The 17,414-nt window shown below is 48.9% G+C and overlaps 4 protein-coding genes across 4 annotated transcripts in view; 2 read left to right on the top strand and 2 right to left on the bottom strand.

Moving 5' to 3' along the window:
- Positions 1-838: 838 nt before the first annotated feature.
- Positions 839-2,824, bottom strand: CNBF3900 (hypothetical protein; the record flags this gene model as incomplete). The annotated part of the gene is made up of 9 exons (XM_769618.1): positions 839-1,000; positions 1,060-1,605; positions 1,689-1,718; positions 1,779-1,846; positions 1,910-1,928; positions 2,011-2,066; positions 2,120-2,124; positions 2,199-2,217; positions 2,323-2,824. The coding sequence occupies 9 exons, from the start codon at positions 2,822-2,824 to the stop codon at positions 839-841; spliced, it is 1,407 nt and encodes a 468-aa protein (XP_774711.1).
- A 408-nt stretch (positions 2,825-3,232) lies between these two features.
- Positions 3,233-4,417, bottom strand: CNBF3890 (hypothetical protein; the record flags this gene model as incomplete). The annotated part of the gene is made up of 8 exons (XM_769617.1): positions 3,233-3,282; positions 3,339-3,381; positions 3,457-3,697; positions 3,760-3,899; positions 4,003-4,076; positions 4,160-4,241; positions 4,293-4,324; positions 4,375-4,417. 8 exons carry the CDS (start codon positions 4,415-4,417, stop codon positions 3,233-3,235), a joined length of 705 nt encoding a protein of 234 aa, XP_774710.1.
- A 432-nt stretch (positions 4,418-4,849) lies between these two features.
- Positions 4,850-6,006, top strand: CNBF3880 (hypothetical protein; the record flags this gene model as incomplete). The annotated part of the gene is made up of 2 exons (XM_769616.1): positions 4,850-4,900; positions 4,951-6,006. The coding sequence occupies 2 exons, from the start codon at positions 4,850-4,852 to the stop codon at positions 6,004-6,006; spliced, it is 1,107 nt and encodes a 368-aa protein (XP_774709.1).
- Positions 6,007-6,560: 554 nt separating this feature from the next.
- The window catches only part of CNBF3870 (hypothetical protein), a gene marked incomplete at both ends in the record, with an annotated part of 15,095 nt that continues 4,241 nt past the window's right edge, over positions 6,561-17,414 (top strand). The window contains 18 exons of the mRNA XM_769615.1: positions 6,561-6,672; positions 6,735-6,878; positions 6,938-7,461; positions 7,519-7,852; positions 7,911-8,037; positions 8,092-8,291; positions 8,349-8,594; positions 8,653-9,492; positions 9,548-10,111; positions 10,166-10,263; positions 10,314-11,291; positions 11,345-11,565; positions 11,614-11,793; positions 11,851-13,806; positions 13,866-14,321; positions 14,373-16,251; positions 16,305-17,011; positions 17,066-17,414. The exon at positions 17,066-17,414 is cut by the window's right edge and continues 1,932 nt beyond it. Coding sequence (XP_774708.1) covers positions 6,561-6,672; positions 6,735-6,878; positions 6,938-7,461; positions 7,519-7,852; positions 7,911-8,037; positions 8,092-8,291; positions 8,349-8,594; positions 8,653-9,492; positions 9,548-10,111; positions 10,166-10,263; positions 10,314-11,291; positions 11,345-11,565; positions 11,614-11,793; positions 11,851-13,806; positions 13,866-14,321; positions 14,373-16,251; positions 16,305-17,011; positions 17,066-17,414 — 9,915 coding nt within the window. The remainder of the gene's footprint in view (positions 6,673-6,734; positions 6,879-6,937; positions 7,462-7,518; positions 7,853-7,910; positions 8,038-8,091; positions 8,292-8,348; positions 8,595-8,652; positions 9,493-9,547; positions 10,112-10,165; positions 10,264-10,313; positions 11,292-11,344; positions 11,566-11,613; positions 11,794-11,850; positions 13,807-13,865; positions 14,322-14,372; positions 16,252-16,304; positions 17,012-17,065) is intronic.

Here is a 17,414-nt window from a genome sequence, read left to right as displayed (position 1 = left end):
TTTCTGGGCGGAATGTGTACGACTGATGGGATCATGCATCAAATGCCGGCCAAAGCCCAAAGGCACCAGACCAGTGCCTGACAACCTGGGGCAATCAGCTTTTTGTATTCTTTTACGTAATTCTGTATCAGAACAAATTTTTAGAACGCGTTTTGTTGCTTTAATCCCGACCGTCAAAAAGATGTCCACGAGCGAGCGCAACTCGGTGGCTTTGTCTTTTTTTTTTTTCTCGATACCTCGACATAGAGTAATGATCACAGCTTTTGTTATCGGCTCTTGGCATTTACGGATCCCATATCTTTCCCTCTCAGTTTATCAACAGCAAATGCAAGCTATTTCGGTCATCAATCATCAAACAGGCAATTTGTTCGTTCACTTAAAGCCGATCTTTCTCGCCTTGCTCCCCTCCATAGCCGAGTAACCCTCGTGCCCCCTGCCTCTAGCTCTCATCTATTGGCGGTACCCATTGGAGGGGTATACAAAAGACCATTGCAAGCTAGCATGTCTGGTTTGCAATCCTGACTTTGATATAAGCCGGAGGCTCATTTATGTCTCATACTCTTTGAGTATGGGATAGATTGGAGGGCCTTGACTCGGGTTTAGGACATCTCCATCGTGATTTCAAAGGATCTTTCTCTTACGCATGCATTTACAAGGCCTTTCATTGAGGCGTGGCACATAACAGTCTGACGCTGTCGTCTTCATCTCATCATCGTCTTACTGAGTCTTTAACTGTACAAATATTGAAAGAGTTTCTTAACCATGGCAGCAAGATATCAACAATTCGGCCGCATATATGAAGTTCCAAATCAGTTGTACGCCCATGCGGTATGTTTAGTCATAGAGCATTTTTTAAGATAGCTGCCCGCCGCATATCTTCCACAGTACCCTCTACACCTTCCACGCTGATATTCAGAAAATCGCCCTGCAGGGATCTACCCTTTTTCAGCTCATCCACCAATGCCTTGAGGGCTGCAAAATTGGCCACTTGTTCCGGAAACTTTCACATCGGTCAATAGACCTGATAACAACACCCTTGAGGGATTGGCCGTGACTCACAGGTGTCCTTTCCAGCCCCGAAGTACTCGGTACCACAAAGAAATACGTATACTTGATTTCACCTCCATTCTCTTCAGGAGGATGCGGAATTCTCAGTGCACGAGGTTGGGAGAAGCTAAAGGGTGTTTTTGGAGGCTTGATAGCTCCTTTTTTCGCTCTAGCTTTGGCTGGAGAGAGTGAAGCAGTTTGGGCCGGTGTAAGTTGCGGGGTTTTCGATGGACTGGCCGAGAGTGGAAATAGGGACGGCTGATCACCCAGTTCGGCCGGCTCGATCTTGACCGTTCCTCTTTCCGGTGTCGGAGCGAGTGTCACCACGCTCCTTCCTTTTCCCCCGTCACCGCTGCCTTCTCCATTTTCAACTTCACCCTCCAGCTTGACCTTTTGTTTCACAGTCTCGTCAAACTCGGCCGTCTTCCCAACTACACTCTCAAATACATCCCAGATCTTCTTCCCCACAAAACAGACGACACTGGGCTGGTATTTTATGAACTTTTGTAACAAGTTGATAGTGTTCAGCTTCATTTCCAGGGTAGATAATTCACTTTGCTGTACCATTATTGTTGAAGGAGGGAATTTAGAGTTCTTGTGATTAGTGCCGAACATTGCGTAGTAGAAGAGTGCGAACGTACCTCGGAAGTCGGTCTGCCCACAAGGTTGGTCTGCAAAAGGTGTTAGATCTCAAAGAAAATAGGAAAATAGCAGCCGACATGCAGACGCACGAGACCATAGTTATACTCGTCGACGACTTTATAATCTTCAGTCGGCGACATCAATCTTGAAGTAAGCCCTGTTGGAGATTACGAATTAACATTATCCTATGTTCGTACGATGAAGTTATAGGGAGTCTCACCCGACTGATAAAGAGCTTTCTATATAATGGTGCAAAACGGTGGTATTGTCAAAATTAAAGCTTGGAAAGGCCATGGACAAACTGGGAGTCACAATACGTACCCAAAACTTGTTGGTTGGATGGGCGAAATGATGGCCCAAAGTAGAAGACATTTTCCCTATTCGTCTTGTGAGACCCTTGGGACCATATATATTGAGACACTTGTCCCACCTGGACTACAGTACATAGTTTGTCAGTCTTGTACTTGAAATCAAATGTCCGGAAGGGATAAAGTGGACCAAAGACTCACTTGATACCACAAAACACCACTGCCACCAAAAATGCACTGTATTAGCTTTCCAAGTCCCGATCGTCCCTTTTTGAACACACCAGATACAGGAGCCTTTTCAACGGGTTTAGGGGGTACCACTCACAATCTTGTCCCTTAACTAACAAGTCATTCAGCGGTCTGAGATGCTCATACATTTCGGGAGCAGCGTAACCCCTTGGCTTCTTGATTCCTTTCTTCATCGGTGATTTTCTCCCGCCTTTCAGATTCCCCGAATTTAATCTCCCTCCTTTGTAATCCTCATCATCGGTCTCTTTTTCAGTATCGACATCTTGAAACTCGTCGTCCTCCTTTGAGATTGATTTTGCTGAGCGCTTCTTTGTCGCGGACAACGATATGGAAGAAGACGAGGATGAAGCTACTTTTTTCAGGGGTGATCCTCTATCGTATATCCTCTCTTGAGATGTTGTTAAAGGTATAGACGGCTTAGCGGCGTCTGAAATTGAGGTTTGTGATCGTGTGGAGCGTCTGAGAGGGTTCATCCGAGGTGAAGGCGAAGAAGAGGTTGAGACGTAGGCGTATTTGGCTAGACGGTCTGCAAACGCTTTGGATGCTGGGCTTGGGGCATTTTCGCTGTCGCTTGGCATTGTTTGAGGAGCACTGATTCCTGGGTTAAAGCATTAAGAGTGGAAAGACAAATAGAAACTGGTGTTATGCGTTCGATATTCGTTAATTGTCCGCCAGCTGGCTGGTCGTCGATAGTGGAGTCAGGCACGGGAGGTGATGTACGCGGGTTCAGCCGTTCGGTGGTCCGTGGATAGCGGCTACCACGTAATCACAACTGAAGACCGGAATCTGCTCTCATACTACGTACACGGCGGTGATCGACATTGCAGTCTGCTCCAAGCTGTAGTGTTGCATACACGATAGTTCATTATGACGCGGTCTACAGATAATGACGGGCTATTTCTATTCACTCTTTGGACCTTCTGTGAGGTCTTCACCTCTTTTCTGCCAGCCATCGACTTGGCTGTTGAGTAGAGAGCAGAGTCATTTTAACGGCGCTCAAGAGCATCCTCGGTGTACCAGTTGAGACCGAGAAGAGCTGTAAACATCAATGAGCGTCGGCTCCAGTCTGCGGGGTCACGCGGTATTACTTACAAGGCTCCTTGAGGGACTTGTGTTGGTAACCCAAAACAGCAAGCTACGTCCCAACATTAGCGCTCCATCCTCTTTTACCATACTACTCCACGGAAAAAAAAGAAAAAAGGAAACTCACACCTCCAGCTTCGGCAGCAAAATGGTAGCCAGCCTTGATGGGCAAGTCACACCATCTCGCAATGAAACACCTAGAAAAGTGGCCATGAGAGAAGATCATGACGTCGGAATAGTCGACCTCGTCTGCATTCTCAGCCGCATTTTCGGCCTCTGCGTGGAGAGCTCGGACTTTGGCGATGACACGGTCGACCCGAGCGGACATTTGTGCGGGGGATTCCCCGGGGGTCTCACCGGGCGGGCAGCTGGGTTCAAAGTGGGTATGAGTGAGTATATATGGGAAGAGGGGTATGAGTGAGTGACTAACCCGTCGTCCCAGATGCTCCAGTTGGGCGCTTCCTTTTTGATATCCTTGGAAAGCATTCCCTCGTACGCTCCATAGTCCCATTCAGCAACCTCGGGGTCGGTGATAATGTTGCACTCGGGGGGTGCGTTTTCGCCAAAGAGCTAGTATGAGATGGGTTGATAAGCTAATGTCATAAACAAGGGTTTCCGGGTAGTGATCCATGCCATAAAAGGTCGCTGTTGAATCCTAGGACGAGGAACTCACAAGTTGGGCGGTTCGTTGAGCTCGTCGGCGTGGGGAGATGAGGATGTGCCGGAGATGAGCAGGGTTGATGAGTTCTTTCATTTGAAATGTTAGCATAGAGTGTCAAACGGGAGGACAGCCAGACGCTGTCGTGGGCAAGGTGAGCTGAGATACGCACTTCCAGGGCCAATCATCCGGGGACTCATTTCAAGGACCATTTTCTCACCGTTGGCGGTGAGAGGAATGTCAGTGACACCGGTCTATGGTGACATAAGTATGTGATATGTGCATGTGAACCAGATGAGACCCACGTGTCTGCCGTTCAAGGACCACTCAGTCTCGCCTGCGAGGATATCAGTCATGGCCTGATAGGTAGACGGCGGAAGCACTGACCGTGGCGGACGAGGTAGACTCGGGGCATTCGCTTTGCAGGCATCTTGGCAGTCTAGAAGCCCTGGTTTGAGTCTGAAAGAGCGACGTCTCTGTTGCAGCTGGCGGTGAAAAGTACGAGCAAGAAAAGAGGGAGAGAAAGAGATATCCGCGCGAGCGAGGACCGGGAACGAGCCGAAAGAAAATGAACGGCGGGTACTTGGCGGTCGCGTCCGCTTTGCCTGTCGTGTCGGAAAGTGCACGTGGGATGCACGTGTATTTTAGGGGACGAAAATTAATCGGCGGCGGGCGATATGTCAGGCCTGGGCGTCGCACCTGTTGTTTGTGTTTGGATACGGACAACGGGGAAGACGCTTTGACCGCCTCTTTTCAGTCTTTCTTTCTTCCTTCTCCATCCATCAAGCACTTTCTCCATCCGCCAGCCGATTCACTCACAAGGCACACCGCCACCCACACGCTCATTAACCCGCACGCCGCAATGAAGTACGCCCTTTTCGCCCTCGTCCTCGCCGGCGCCGTCTCCGCACAGGTACGTGCACTGTAGACTGCACCTTAGTGTCGGCGCTAACCCGGCCCCAGTCTAACAGCACCGCAAACTCCACAGAAAGCATCCTCATCCCGGCCAACATCACCTCCTCCTGCTCTTCCTTCCTGTCCGAGCTCAACTCTGACTCCACCCTTTCATCATGCGTCACTCCCCTCATCAACGCTACTGCCTCCTTCTCGCCCACCGCGGTCGCCTCCGCTAATCTTACAGAGGACACGATCAACTACACGTTGGCGTCTATCTGCAAGGGCACAGGCGGATGTGACGACTCGACTATCCGGAAATGGCTTGGCAAGTTCTACTCGGAATGTTACGCCGAGTTGACTTCGTCCACCGGGTACAACTCGGAAGTCAGGGAGCTTTACGACATTCTCTATGTGGTGAACCCTTTGAAGGCCGCCGTTTGCGCGGTTGACTCTTCCAACCAGGAATACTGTGTCAACGAGATTGTCCAGTCCGAGTCCATCTCCTCCAACTCCACCGCTTCCAATTCCACCGCCGCCGACGACGCCTCTGCTTCTACCAACGCCACCGCCTTGTTCGCCAGCTTTGCCGCGGCCGACAGCGCCCTTTCTCCCGTCGAGGTTGCTGTTTCCAACCTCTACATCGAGGTCTCCTCCGCCGCCTCTTCTTTGAAGAAGCGATTCCTTGACACTGTCCTCTCTCGACGTGCCGCTCAGTCCGTCAACATGGCTACCATCATCACCCCCAATGTTACCACCTACAAGAACACCAACCTTCCTTTCCTCTTCCTTCAGTCCTCGATGGATTCTAGCGCCCTCTGTACCCCCTGCACTCGCGAAGTCATGGTCGCTTACATCAAATGGGAAACTCAAATGCCCTATGCCCTTGGTCTCAGGCAGTCTCCTATCCTTGGTGGCCAGTCTGCCCTCTGGTCTGCTATCAACTCTACTTGCGGCACCGCGTACGTCAACGCCATCACTTCTGAAGTTGGCTCGACCTTGAGCTCCTCCAACGGCTCTTCTTCCGGCGCCGAAAGCTTGTTTGTTGGTCAGGGCGGTCTTAGCGGCTTGACTGCGATCGTTGGCGCGACGGTTGTGGCGGGTGTCATGGGTCTTCTTATCTAAGTCTCTCTAGAAGAGATTATAATTCCATTTGTATCGTAATCTTTCAACTTTTTGTTATCCTTACTTTTACCTCTGTTGACAGAGGATTTCAATAAATTATACACGCTCCCGGACATTGGCATTTTCTGTTTAGCGCTTATATCTCTGAAATGGCCTTACCGTGCCGGTATACCTACGTATCTTCCTTCCTTCCAGACGAAACGTATCTAGATTAGTTTATATACCCTCTTTATTTTCAGGTGTTAAATGGATGTGTCTAGTGTGTGCTCCATATGCACGGCACTCTCAAACTTCGGCTCTGCTTTTGTCACGATGCAAGTCTATAATTCAATGCACGCAAAAATTGATTCCGCTTCTCCTCCACCTCAGCTAACGCGTCGCGAACGCGAACTGAAGTCCTGTTGGGTGTTTGCTGTCGTCGCCGTCTTTTTGCTTTTACTTTTTACTGCATTTATTGCAAATCCGAGCCATAACCACAGAGCAAACCTACCCAAGGCCCAATCGCACCTATATACCCATTGGCCTGCAACCCGCTACCAAATCACACCAAGACAATGGCCTCGTCCCAACTCGAGGATGGGGCCCTTATACCCCCTTCCACGTCAGGCGGATTGGTCTTTGATGTTGGCGTCTTTAGGACTTACCTCCAAAGCCTCTTGTCACTTGGTACGTCTTATATCCAAGAACATGCGTAGCAATGTAGCCGTTAACTAGAACCACTCGCGTAGTGATGTCTGCGACGCCACAGGAATTGGGAGATAGCCTATTTGAAGATCCCAACTTTGACGAAAAAACGGTAAGATTTGCTACTGATGCCAGCTGTCAGGTCGTATATATCACCCGAGAGAGATACCTCGACGTCGATGAAGACGGTGAGCCATCTTCTCCACAAGTATTGACATTAGATTGACATGGGGTATTTGGAAAACAGGCACACCCATCGCACGGATCACATATCGCCTTCACCTCCCTCCCACTCCTCCCCACTCACCCAACACCTTGTCAACCCTCGCACTGATCAAGACCTCCCCGACGATCGACTCTCTTAATCCTCTGGGGACGCAACTCCATTTCCTCCAACTATCCTCTGCATTTACTGCCCCCTCTTTGGTTGAAGATGATGGTACCCCCTCGGGCACGACGACGGTCGTTGCCACTCCAACCGTCAACGCCAGCGCTCAGAGCACACCTTATGATGGTTTGCACAGTTTAGTGCATTGGGGTGTGGCTCCGTGGTTCGACTCGTACGTGAGCTCGAAGCAGAGCCTCATTCCCGGGCATGGAGGAGCACATGATGGGTTGGGAAAGAAGGGCAACGAGGCCCAAATGGGTATTCCAGTTACAAAGAAGAAGTTTGCAGAGCTGGAATTGTCATTATTGCATCTGAAACAGAATGTGGAGATACCAGAGGTGCATTTGTCCGTGCATCCTGCTATTCGTAAAGCTGTCGCGCACGTGAGTAAACTTGTCTTCTCTTTGATGACTGAAGCAGCCTTCTGACTATACATGTAGTGCAACGCCACGAATCAACGTGTCTCGCCCGACGCTGTTGAACCTCAATCTCTGCTCTCAGACCCTTTATTCCTCAACAAACTCCAAGCCGACGTCAACTCTTGGATCAAGGAGATTCAAGCCGTCACCAAGCTCAACCGTGACGTCGCGAGTGGGACTGCGTCCCAAGAGATCAATTTTTGGACCAGTATGGAGCATGCGCTCGAGGGAATCGAACAACAGCTGGGAGGAGAGGAAGTGACTCTTGTGTTGGACGTGTTGAAGCACGCGAAAAGGTTCCATGCGACGGTCAGTTTCATTGCTGATACCGGATTGAAGGAAGCTGCGGACCTTGGTAGGTCATTTCTCATTCTCCGCCGATATGGGGAGTTCTTGCTGATGAAAATGCCCAGTCCACAAACATAACATCTTGATGAAAGATTTCCCGCTCGATGAGCTTTTGGCTGCAACAGATCTTGAAAAGATTCAAGACGCCATCTACCTCATCTTCGCTCATATCAACAAGAAGCTCAAGCTTTCGTAAGTTATTTCCGACTTTGTTGAGGGTCTTCCAAACTTACCCCTCATTAAAAGGCCTTATCCCATCCGACGCACTCTCCCTCTGGTCGAAGCCATCTCTTCAGACTTCAATGACCAACTTCTCAAAGTCCTCAGTTCGCAACGACTGATGTACATGGACTACACCAAGTTTGAGGAAGTGATGGCAACAGCTGCAGAAGTGTTTGCTACTTGGGACGAGAATATGAAAGATTTCACCAACGTTGCTCGTGAAGGTACATATGACGGTCCTTCTCACATTGACGGATATCGAAATTGACAAAGTGCTGTAGTATCCAGGAAGAGGGCTGAAAAGTTCATCTCCATCAAGATTAACCCCATTCATGCCAAACTCCAAGAACGCATCACCTACCTCCGAGCCTTCCGTCGCTCACATGAGCAACTCCGAGTTATGACCAGCTCTACTAGATCGTTCAGCGGTCTGGGTAACGATGTTCCGTTTGACATCGATATGGAGGAAGAAGTAAGGTTGAGTTACGAGAATGTGAAAAATGTGAATGTGCTGGATGTCTCGCCTGGTACGTTTGGTTCTCGTCCAGCCGTGTCAAGAGATGGCCGCTGATTAAGAGTGTCTAGAGGGTTCAGAGATCTGGTATACTGCTGAAACGGCATACAATGATCGAGTAGCAAGAATCGAGAATCAGATCATATCGAGGCTGAGGGACAAGCTTGCAACAGCAAGAAATGCCCAAGAAATGTTTAGAGTTTTCTCCAAATTCAACACTCTTTTTGTACGACCCAAGATTCGTGGCGCCATTCAAGAGTATCAGACACGTCTCATTGAATCTGTCAAGGAGGATATCCATCGTCTCCGCCAAAAGTTCACTGAGAATTATCGAAACTCACAAGCTTACCACATGTCTCAGATGCGAGATTTCCCGTCCGTGTCCTCTGCCATCATATGGGCGCGCCAGATTGAACGTCAGCTTTTGACTTACATGAAACGTGTAGAGGACGTGTTGGGCAAAGGGTGGGAATCGTACGCAGAGGGCCACAAACTTCAAATGGAAAGCGCGTCCTTCCGAACCAAGCTCGATACTAGGCCGCTTTATGATGCTTGGATCAGCGATATCACCAAGCGAGGCAACCTTACTATCACCGGTCGTCTCTTTGACGTGATCCGCACCCGTGCTACTGCAACAAATGCCCAAGGACAACTCCAGCTGGTCGTGCAATTCGACCCTCAAGTCATTGCCCTTTTCAAAGAAGTTCGATCCCTGATTTGGCTTGGCTTCCCTGTTCCATTGACTATCAGTCACAAGGCAAAGGATGCAAAGCGGGTTTATCCCCATGCCGTCAGTCTGATGGAAAGCGTGAAGACTTATACGCAGACTTTAGAGTTGATCGAGAGTAATCCTGACGTAGCTATCTTGTTAGCGAGTTACAGATCGCATGCTCTGCAGATGATTGAGAGGGGTAAGTTCTTTACTACCCCGATGTGTGCAAGCAACGAGCTGACGTTATATGGTAGGTATCAAGATGCAGTGGGACCATCTTGTCAATGCCTATGAAGGTCATCGCTTCCTTCCAGGCTCTGCCAACGACAGCCGCGAGTCTCGTCATTTTCTCTTCGTCCGTGAATTTGCGAGCGTCGTGTCCCTTTTGCAAGACAAAGCCAATGCCCTTATCGAGATCTACACGGATATCAACAGGATCGTCGAAGAGCTTGCTGTCTGCGAGTACACTCCCGACACATTTTCATCATTGCTCGGCCAAATACAGAAGACCATTGATCATCTCAACTTGGAAAATTATAGCAATCTTGATGCCTGGGTGGCAACTCTGAACGAGAAAATTGACAAGGTTTTGTGCGAGAGGCTGGTCAACGCCATCGAAATCTGGTGTGCTGAGTTTGGTAAGGATGAGGAAGCCGCTGGCTGGGATGCCACCGTTCCTGGAGGTAATGGGCCAAAGGGTGACATGAAGATCGAACCTTTGGTCCACGAGATCAGGATCAGAAATCAAGTCATCTACCTTGACCCTCCTATCGAGCTGGCCAGACAGGAATGGTTGGGTCAATTCCAGGATGCTCTGGGTAAATTTTTCAATCTTGTATGTCGAAGTAGAAGAAAGCTGATATCTGGTACAGGCGTGATATGTAATCTCGGTAGGATTAGGAGCTCAAGATATGAAATCAGTCTCCAGGTGGAGGAGGCAAGCTTGGAAGAGACCACATATGTTGGCTTGGTGCGTTCGTTTCCACAAGCAAGGAACACGGCTGATGATTCATGTGACAGCTTACCTCGTTTGCTGATGGCACTCTCGAAAAGCCCCTGGCTCTCATTGAAGACAAAGTGCAGACTGTCAGCTCCTATGTCAACAAGTGGCTCCAGTTCCAGTCACTTTGGGATCTCGAAGCCGAATACGTTTACAGTCGCCTCGGTGACTCTCTTGCCGACTGGGGACAGCTCCTTTCCGACATTCGCCAGACTCGCTCGACTTTTGATACTGCCGACACTAAGAAGGACTTTGGTGCATGCGTGATCGACTATGCGAATGCGCAGAGCAAGGTCAACGCCAAGTACGATTCGTGGCAACGTGAGTTGCTTGCAAGGTACGGTGCCAAGCTTGGCGTATGCATGAAGGACACGTACAATGCCATCCTCAAGGCCCGTACCGACCTTGAAGGGCTTGCCATCGAGGGAAGCTCTACAGCTCGGGCCGTGTCGTTCATCACTTTTGTACAGGACCTTAAGAGGAAGGTACAAAAGTGGGGTCCCGAAATTGAAGAGTTCGATCGAGGACAGAAGACTCTTGAGAGGCAGAGATACTCGTTCCCTACCGATTGGCTGTATATCGACCAGATTCAGGGCGAATGGGGTGCTTTTTCAGAGATCCTCAAAAGGAAAGACGACTCAATCAAGGAGCAGGTTGCCGGTCTACAATTAAAGATTGTTGCCGAAGACAAGGTCATTGACCAGCGGATTCGGGACTTTATCGCAGAGTGGGAGGAAAACAAGCCTCTCCAAGGCAGTATCAAAGCGGAGACTGCTATCAACACACTCAATGTGTTCGAAGGTCGTCTGGCCCGCCTTCTAGAGGAGTACAATCTTGTCTGTCGAGCGAAAGAGGCACTTGACCTGGAGCACGCTAAAGATGACCGCCTGCAACCTGTTAATGAAGAACTGAGAGACCTAAAAGCAGTCTGGACCGCGCTGTCGGGCATATGGGGAAGGCTGGCACAATTGCGCGAAACGTTGTGGACTGCTGTCCAGGTGCGTCTCGTTGACGAGAGTAATGTTTCTAACTAAATGATTTATGATTACAGCCCCGGAAACTTCGCCAAGAGCTTGACGCTATTCTTTCTTCTACTCGAGATATGCCAAGCCGCATGCGCCAGTATGCTGCATTTGAGTATGTCCAAGATGCCATTAAGACGCTCCTCAAATCGAACGCCCTCATTGGTGAATTGAAGTCTGAGGCTTTGAGGGAGAGACATTGGTCCAAGCTGTACAAGGCTTTGAGGATGCCAACACATCAGGCGTCTTCGTGAGTGTTTCATCTCTTCGGAGACCCCAAAGCTAACCGAATTTACAGAATGACCCTTGGCCAAGTTTACGATCTCGATTTGAGGCGTAATGAGGCCCTCATTAAAGAAGTTGTTGTTCAGGCTCAGGGTGAGATGGCGCTGGAGGAATTCATCAAGCAGGTCAAAGAGACTTGGACTTCCTACTCTCTGGATCTGATCAACTATCAAAACAAATGCCGACTAATCCGGTAAGTTCTGATGAGGTTTTCCTAGACTTTCCTGCGGATAATTGATGTGTGACACAGCGGCTGGGATGATCTTTTCAACAAATGCGGCGAGCATCTCAACTCTCTGACAGCCATGCGTATGTCTCCGTACTACAGAATATTTGAAGAAGATGCTGCCTCTTGGGAGGACAAACTCAACCGCATCCATGTCTTATTTGATGTATGGATTGATGTCCAGCGTCAATGGGTCTATCTTGAAGGGATCTTTTCCGGCAGCGCCGACATCAAACACCTTCTGCCTGTGGAAAGTGCTCGTTTCCAGAACATCAACTCTGAGTTCTTGACTGTTATGAAGCGAGTCAACAAATCTCCCTTTGTTCTTGACGTCCTGAACATTCAGGGTATCCAGAAGAACCTCGAGCGGTTGGCGGATCTTCTCACAAAGATCCAGAAGGCATTGGGGGAATACTTGGAGAAAGAACGTTCATCATTTCCTCGATTTTACTTCGTTGGCGATGAGGATTTGCTCGAGATTATCGGTAATAGCAAAGACACCCGTCGAATCATGAAACACCTCAAGAAGATGTTTGCTGGTATATCGACCTTGCGAATGGACGAAGAAGAGACTCAGTTGCTTGGATTCTCGTCTCGAGAAGGTGAAGAAGTGTACTTCCGCACTCCAGTCGTCCTAAAGGATTTCCCCAAGATCAACGACTGGCTCGCCAAAGTCGAATCCGAGATGCGTCTTTCTCTCGCATATCTCCTCTCTCAAGCCGTAACTGAGCTGAACGGCTTCTTCAAGGTTGATACAAGTCTCTCATTGGACGATTTGCTTGCTTGGACCGACTCATATCCTGCACAATTGGTTGTATTAGCGGTTCAAGTCGCTTGGACTAATCTTATTGAGTCTTCGATTGCCACGGCTGGCCTCACTAGCGTGCTTGCTCTTGTGTCCCAAACACTTGATTTGCTGGCGGATACTGTTTTGCAAGATATTGCTGTTTTGCAAAGGAGGAAGTGTGAACATCTTATAACCGAGTTGGTCCATCAACGAGACGTCATCCGATCTCTTATCACTTCCGGTACAAAGAGCACGACTTCCTTTGATTGGCTTTACCACATGCGCTTCTATCTGAACGAGAATGTCTCTGACCATCTGCTCAAACTCGAAATCCGTATGGCTGATGCTGTTTTCCCTTACGGTTATGAATACTTGGGAATCCCAGACCGACTTGTTCAAACTCCTCTTACCGACCGATGTTACCTTACTTTGACCCAAGCCCTTGATAAGCAACTTGGTGGATCGCCCTTCGGTCCAGCTGGGACTGGAAAAACTGAGTCCGTCAAATCGCTTGGTGTTCAGCTGGGTCGCTTTGTGTTAGTGTTTTGTTGTGACGAAACGTTCGATTTCCAAGCCATGGGCCGTATTTTTATTGGTCTTTGTCAAGTGGGTGCATGGGGATGTTTCGATGAGTTCAACCGACTTGAAGAGAGGATTTTGTCAGCAGTATCCCAGCAGGTCCAGAGCATTCAACAAGGCCTTGCTCAGGCTGCATCAAACCCCGATGCAGAGATTGAGTTAGTGGGGAAAAAACTCAAGATCAATTCTCGAACCGGCATTTTCATCACGATGAATCCCGGCTATGCCGGTCGATCAAATCTTCCTGATAACCTCAAGAAACTTTTCCGAAGTATGGCTATGACCCGACCTGACCAGGAGTTGATTGCACAAGTTCTCTTATTTTCAAAGGGTTTCCGAACTGCGGAAGTTCTGGCCTCCAAAGTGGTGCCCTTCTTCAACCTCTGCGCGGAACAGCTTTCTGACCAACCGCATTATGACTTTGGTTTGCGTGCTCTCAAATCAGTTCTGGCCAGTGCAGGTATTTTAAAACGGGATAGACATCTTGCGCTTGGGCAGGGTGACGGGACAGATTCGGGAACTGACGGTTTCGTTGAGCAACAAATCATGATTCAAAGTGTGACGGAAACGATCGTGCCGAAGCTTGTTGCAGATGATGTACCTTTGCTCAAAGCGTAAGTTCAATCTTTTTGCCTTTGACATGCGGCGCTGATCACTGCCTCTATTCTCTAAGTCTGCTTGAGGATGTCTTCCCAGGCGTAGAGTATGTCCCTGTCAATCTCGATGCACTCAAGGTCAAACTCGACGAGGTGTGCAAAGAACGGCACCTTATTGCAAAGGAATCATGGCTCGAAAAGGTTATTCAACTGTACCAAATCCAGAATATCTCCCATGGTCTTATGATGGTTGGACTCTCAGGCTCCGGTAAAACGCAGGCCTGGCAAGTGCTTCTTGCCGCTCTTGAGCGATTGGATGGTATCGAAGGGACTTCTTATGTGATAGACCCTAAAGCTATTGACAAAGAGGCCTTGTATGGCACTCTCGATTCGACGACAAGGGAGTGGAACGATGGTCTTTTCACTCATATCCTAAGGAAGATTGTGGATAACGTTCGAGGAGAGACAGCGAAGAGACATTGGATTATATTTGACGGCGATGTCGACCCTGAATGGGTTGAAAACCTTAACAGGTATCCTTTTATCATCGAGTCAAGGGTTCACGGGCGCTGATTGATCTCTAGTGTTCTCGATGACAATAAGCTCTTGACTCTCCCTAACGGTGAAAGGCTCAACCTCCCCCCTAATGTCCGCATCATGTTTGAGGTAGAGCATCTCCGTTACGCCACACTCGCAACTGTCAGTCGATGTGGCATGATCTGGTTCAGCGACGATGTCATAGACACCTCCATGATTTACAGTCATCATCTCGATATGATTGCTGTGCTTCCTATCGGAACAGATGAAGACGAGACATTGGATTACGCGACGGGTGTTGATTCAGATACAGTCGCAAGTCGACATCTTGATGTTCAACGACAAATAGTGGGCATGCTCAAACCTCACTTCCAACATGAAGGTCTCGTGAACAAGGCATTAGAATACGCGGCGAAATCAGAGCACATTATGGAGTTCACTTCGGCTCGAGCCCTGAACACCCTCTTCTCCTTGCTCAAAGCTACCATTCGTCACGTTCTGGAGTATAACACTCGCCACTCAGACTTTCCGCTTTCTACTGAAAAAGTTGAAGTCTACGTTTTGCGTCGTCTTTTGCTTAACATTATTTGGGCGTTCGTTGGCGATGCTAAACTCGAAATAAGGGCCGAAATGGGCAAGTATTTGGTGCAGGAATCAGGCATAGAAACACCTCCCCTTGGTCCTGGCGCTTCTCTGATCGACTACGATGTCGATGTTTCGTCTGCTGCCTGGGTTGCTTGGCAGTCTCGTGTACCCACTATTGAGGTGGAGACGCATGCTATCACCTCAGCAGATGTCGTCATCCCTACTATCGACACTGTGCGCCATGAGGAGGTCTTGTACAGCTGGTTGGCCGAACACAAACCCCTCATTCTTTGTGGTCCTCCTGGTTCCGGTAAAACCATGACTTTATTCAGTGCTCTGCGAAAGCTTCCAGACCTTGAAGTTGTCGGCTTGAACTTCTCTAGTGCCACTACTCCTGAGCTTATCCTCAAGACTTTCGAGCAGTATTGCGAGTACCGGAAGACACCCAACGGTGTTGTCCTTGCGCCTACTCAAATTGGTCGCTGGCTTGTTGTCTTCTGTGATGAGATCAACTTGCCAGCCATTGACAAGTATGGTACTCAGAGAGTTATCTCTTTCCTTCGTCAGTTGATGGAGTGTAATGGCTTCTGGAGGACTTCCGATCTATCCTGGGTTAAGATGGAACGAATTCAATTCGTCGGTGCCTGTAACCCCCCTACCGACCCTGGTCGAGTGCCCCTCAGTCACCGATTCATGCGTCACGCACCTGTTGTCATGGTCGATTATCCCGGCGAAATTTCACTCAAGCAAATTTATGGCACCTTTAACCGGGCCCTCCTCAAAGTCATTCCCATCCTCCGTGGGCACTCTGACGCCCTCACAGACGCTATGGTATCCTTCTACCTTGCTTCTCAGAAGCGCTTCACCGCCGATATTCAGGCCCATTATATTTACAGCCCTCGAGAGCTCACACGATGGAGCCGAGGTATTTACGAAGCTATTAAGCCTTTGGAGACACTTTCTGTTGAGGGCTTAGTACGAGTGTGGGCTCATGAAGCGCTACGATTGTTTCAGGATCGACTGGTCGCGGAAGAGGAGAAACAGTGGACAGATGACCTCATTGACGCCATTGTTTCTGAGTATTTCCCTAGCGTTGACGTGTCAGATGCACTTGCCCGCCCTATCCTCTTCTCGAACTGGACATCAAGAAACTACATTCCAGTCAACCGCGATCAGTTACGAGAGTATACGAAGGCAAGGCTAAGGGTGTTCTACGAAGAAGAATTGGATGTGCAATTAGTGTTGTTCAACGATGTCCTGGACCACGTTTTGAGGATTGATCGGGTATTTAGACAGATTCAAGGCCATCTGTTGCTTATCGGTGTCAGCGGCGGAGGCAAAGTAAGTACCCACATGATGATGCGCAATCACAGCTAATGATCTTTGCCTTTAAGACGACTCTATCTCGCTTTGTTGCATGGATGAATGGCCTCAGTATCTACCAAATCAAGGTATCCAATAAGTATACCGGAGCAGACTTCGATGAAGATCTTCGAACTGTTCTTCGACGAGCCGGTTGCAAGGGTGAGAAGATCTGTTTCATCATGGATGAATCCAACGTCTTGGATTCCGGCTTCCTTGAGCGTATGAATACACTCTTGGCAAATGCCGAGGTCCCTGGTCTTTTTGAGGGCGACGAATATGCTGCGCTCATGACAGCTTGTAAGGAAGGGTCACAGCGAGATGGTCTCATGCTTGACTCTCATGAAGAACTCTATCGCTGGTTTACTCAACAAGTTGCTCGAAACCTGCACGTTGTTTTTACCATGAATCCGCCCGCCAACGGTTTAGCGTCTCGAGCTGCGACATCCCCTGCTCTTTTCAACCGTTGTGTACTCGACTGGTTTGGTGACTGGTCTGACCAAGCCCTTTACCAGGTTGGCCTTGAGTTCACTCAAACTCTTGATCTTGATGTGGCATCCTACGTACCCAGCGCATCCTTCCCAATCGTTTATCGTGATATTCCAGTCCCACCATCTCATCGACAGGCCGTTGTCAACGCTATGGTGTACGTGCATCAGTCGATGCAAAGCTTGACGACGAAGCTGGCGAAGAGACAAGGGAAGTACAACCATGTTACACCTAGACATTTCCTCGATTTGTCCGTTTGCTGTTTTTGTTATTGACGTGCGCACCTTGCTGATCAAATGCGTAGTATCAATCATTATGTCAGGTTATTCAATGAGAAGAAGGAAGATCTCGAAGAACAACAGCGGCACCTCAACGTTGGTCTGGATAAATTGCGAGAGACTGTCAGTCAAGTTGAAGAATTACGCCACAGCCTTGCCGCCAAGAGCTCTCAGCTCGAAGCGAAGAATGATGAAGCGAATCAAAAGCTCAAGCAAATGGTGACAGATCAGCAGGAAGCGGAGGCAAAGAAAGCTGCATCAATAGATATTCAGGCAGCGCTCGAACGTCAAGACGAATTCATTCGTCAAAGGCAGGAAGTTGTCAAAGAAGATCTGGCTCTGGCTGAGCCCGCGGTTCTTGAAGCATTGGCTGCT

The sequence above is a fragment of the Cryptococcus neoformans genome, chromosome 6 (assembly GCF_000149385.1).
Source record: "Cryptococcus neoformans var. neoformans B-3501A chromosome 6, whole genome shotgun sequence".
NCBI classification, from domain to species: Eukaryota; Fungi; Basidiomycota; class Tremellomycetes; order Tremellales; family Cryptococcaceae; genus Cryptococcus; species Cryptococcus deneoformans.
This window is presented reverse-complemented; position numbering and strand designations above follow the sequence as displayed.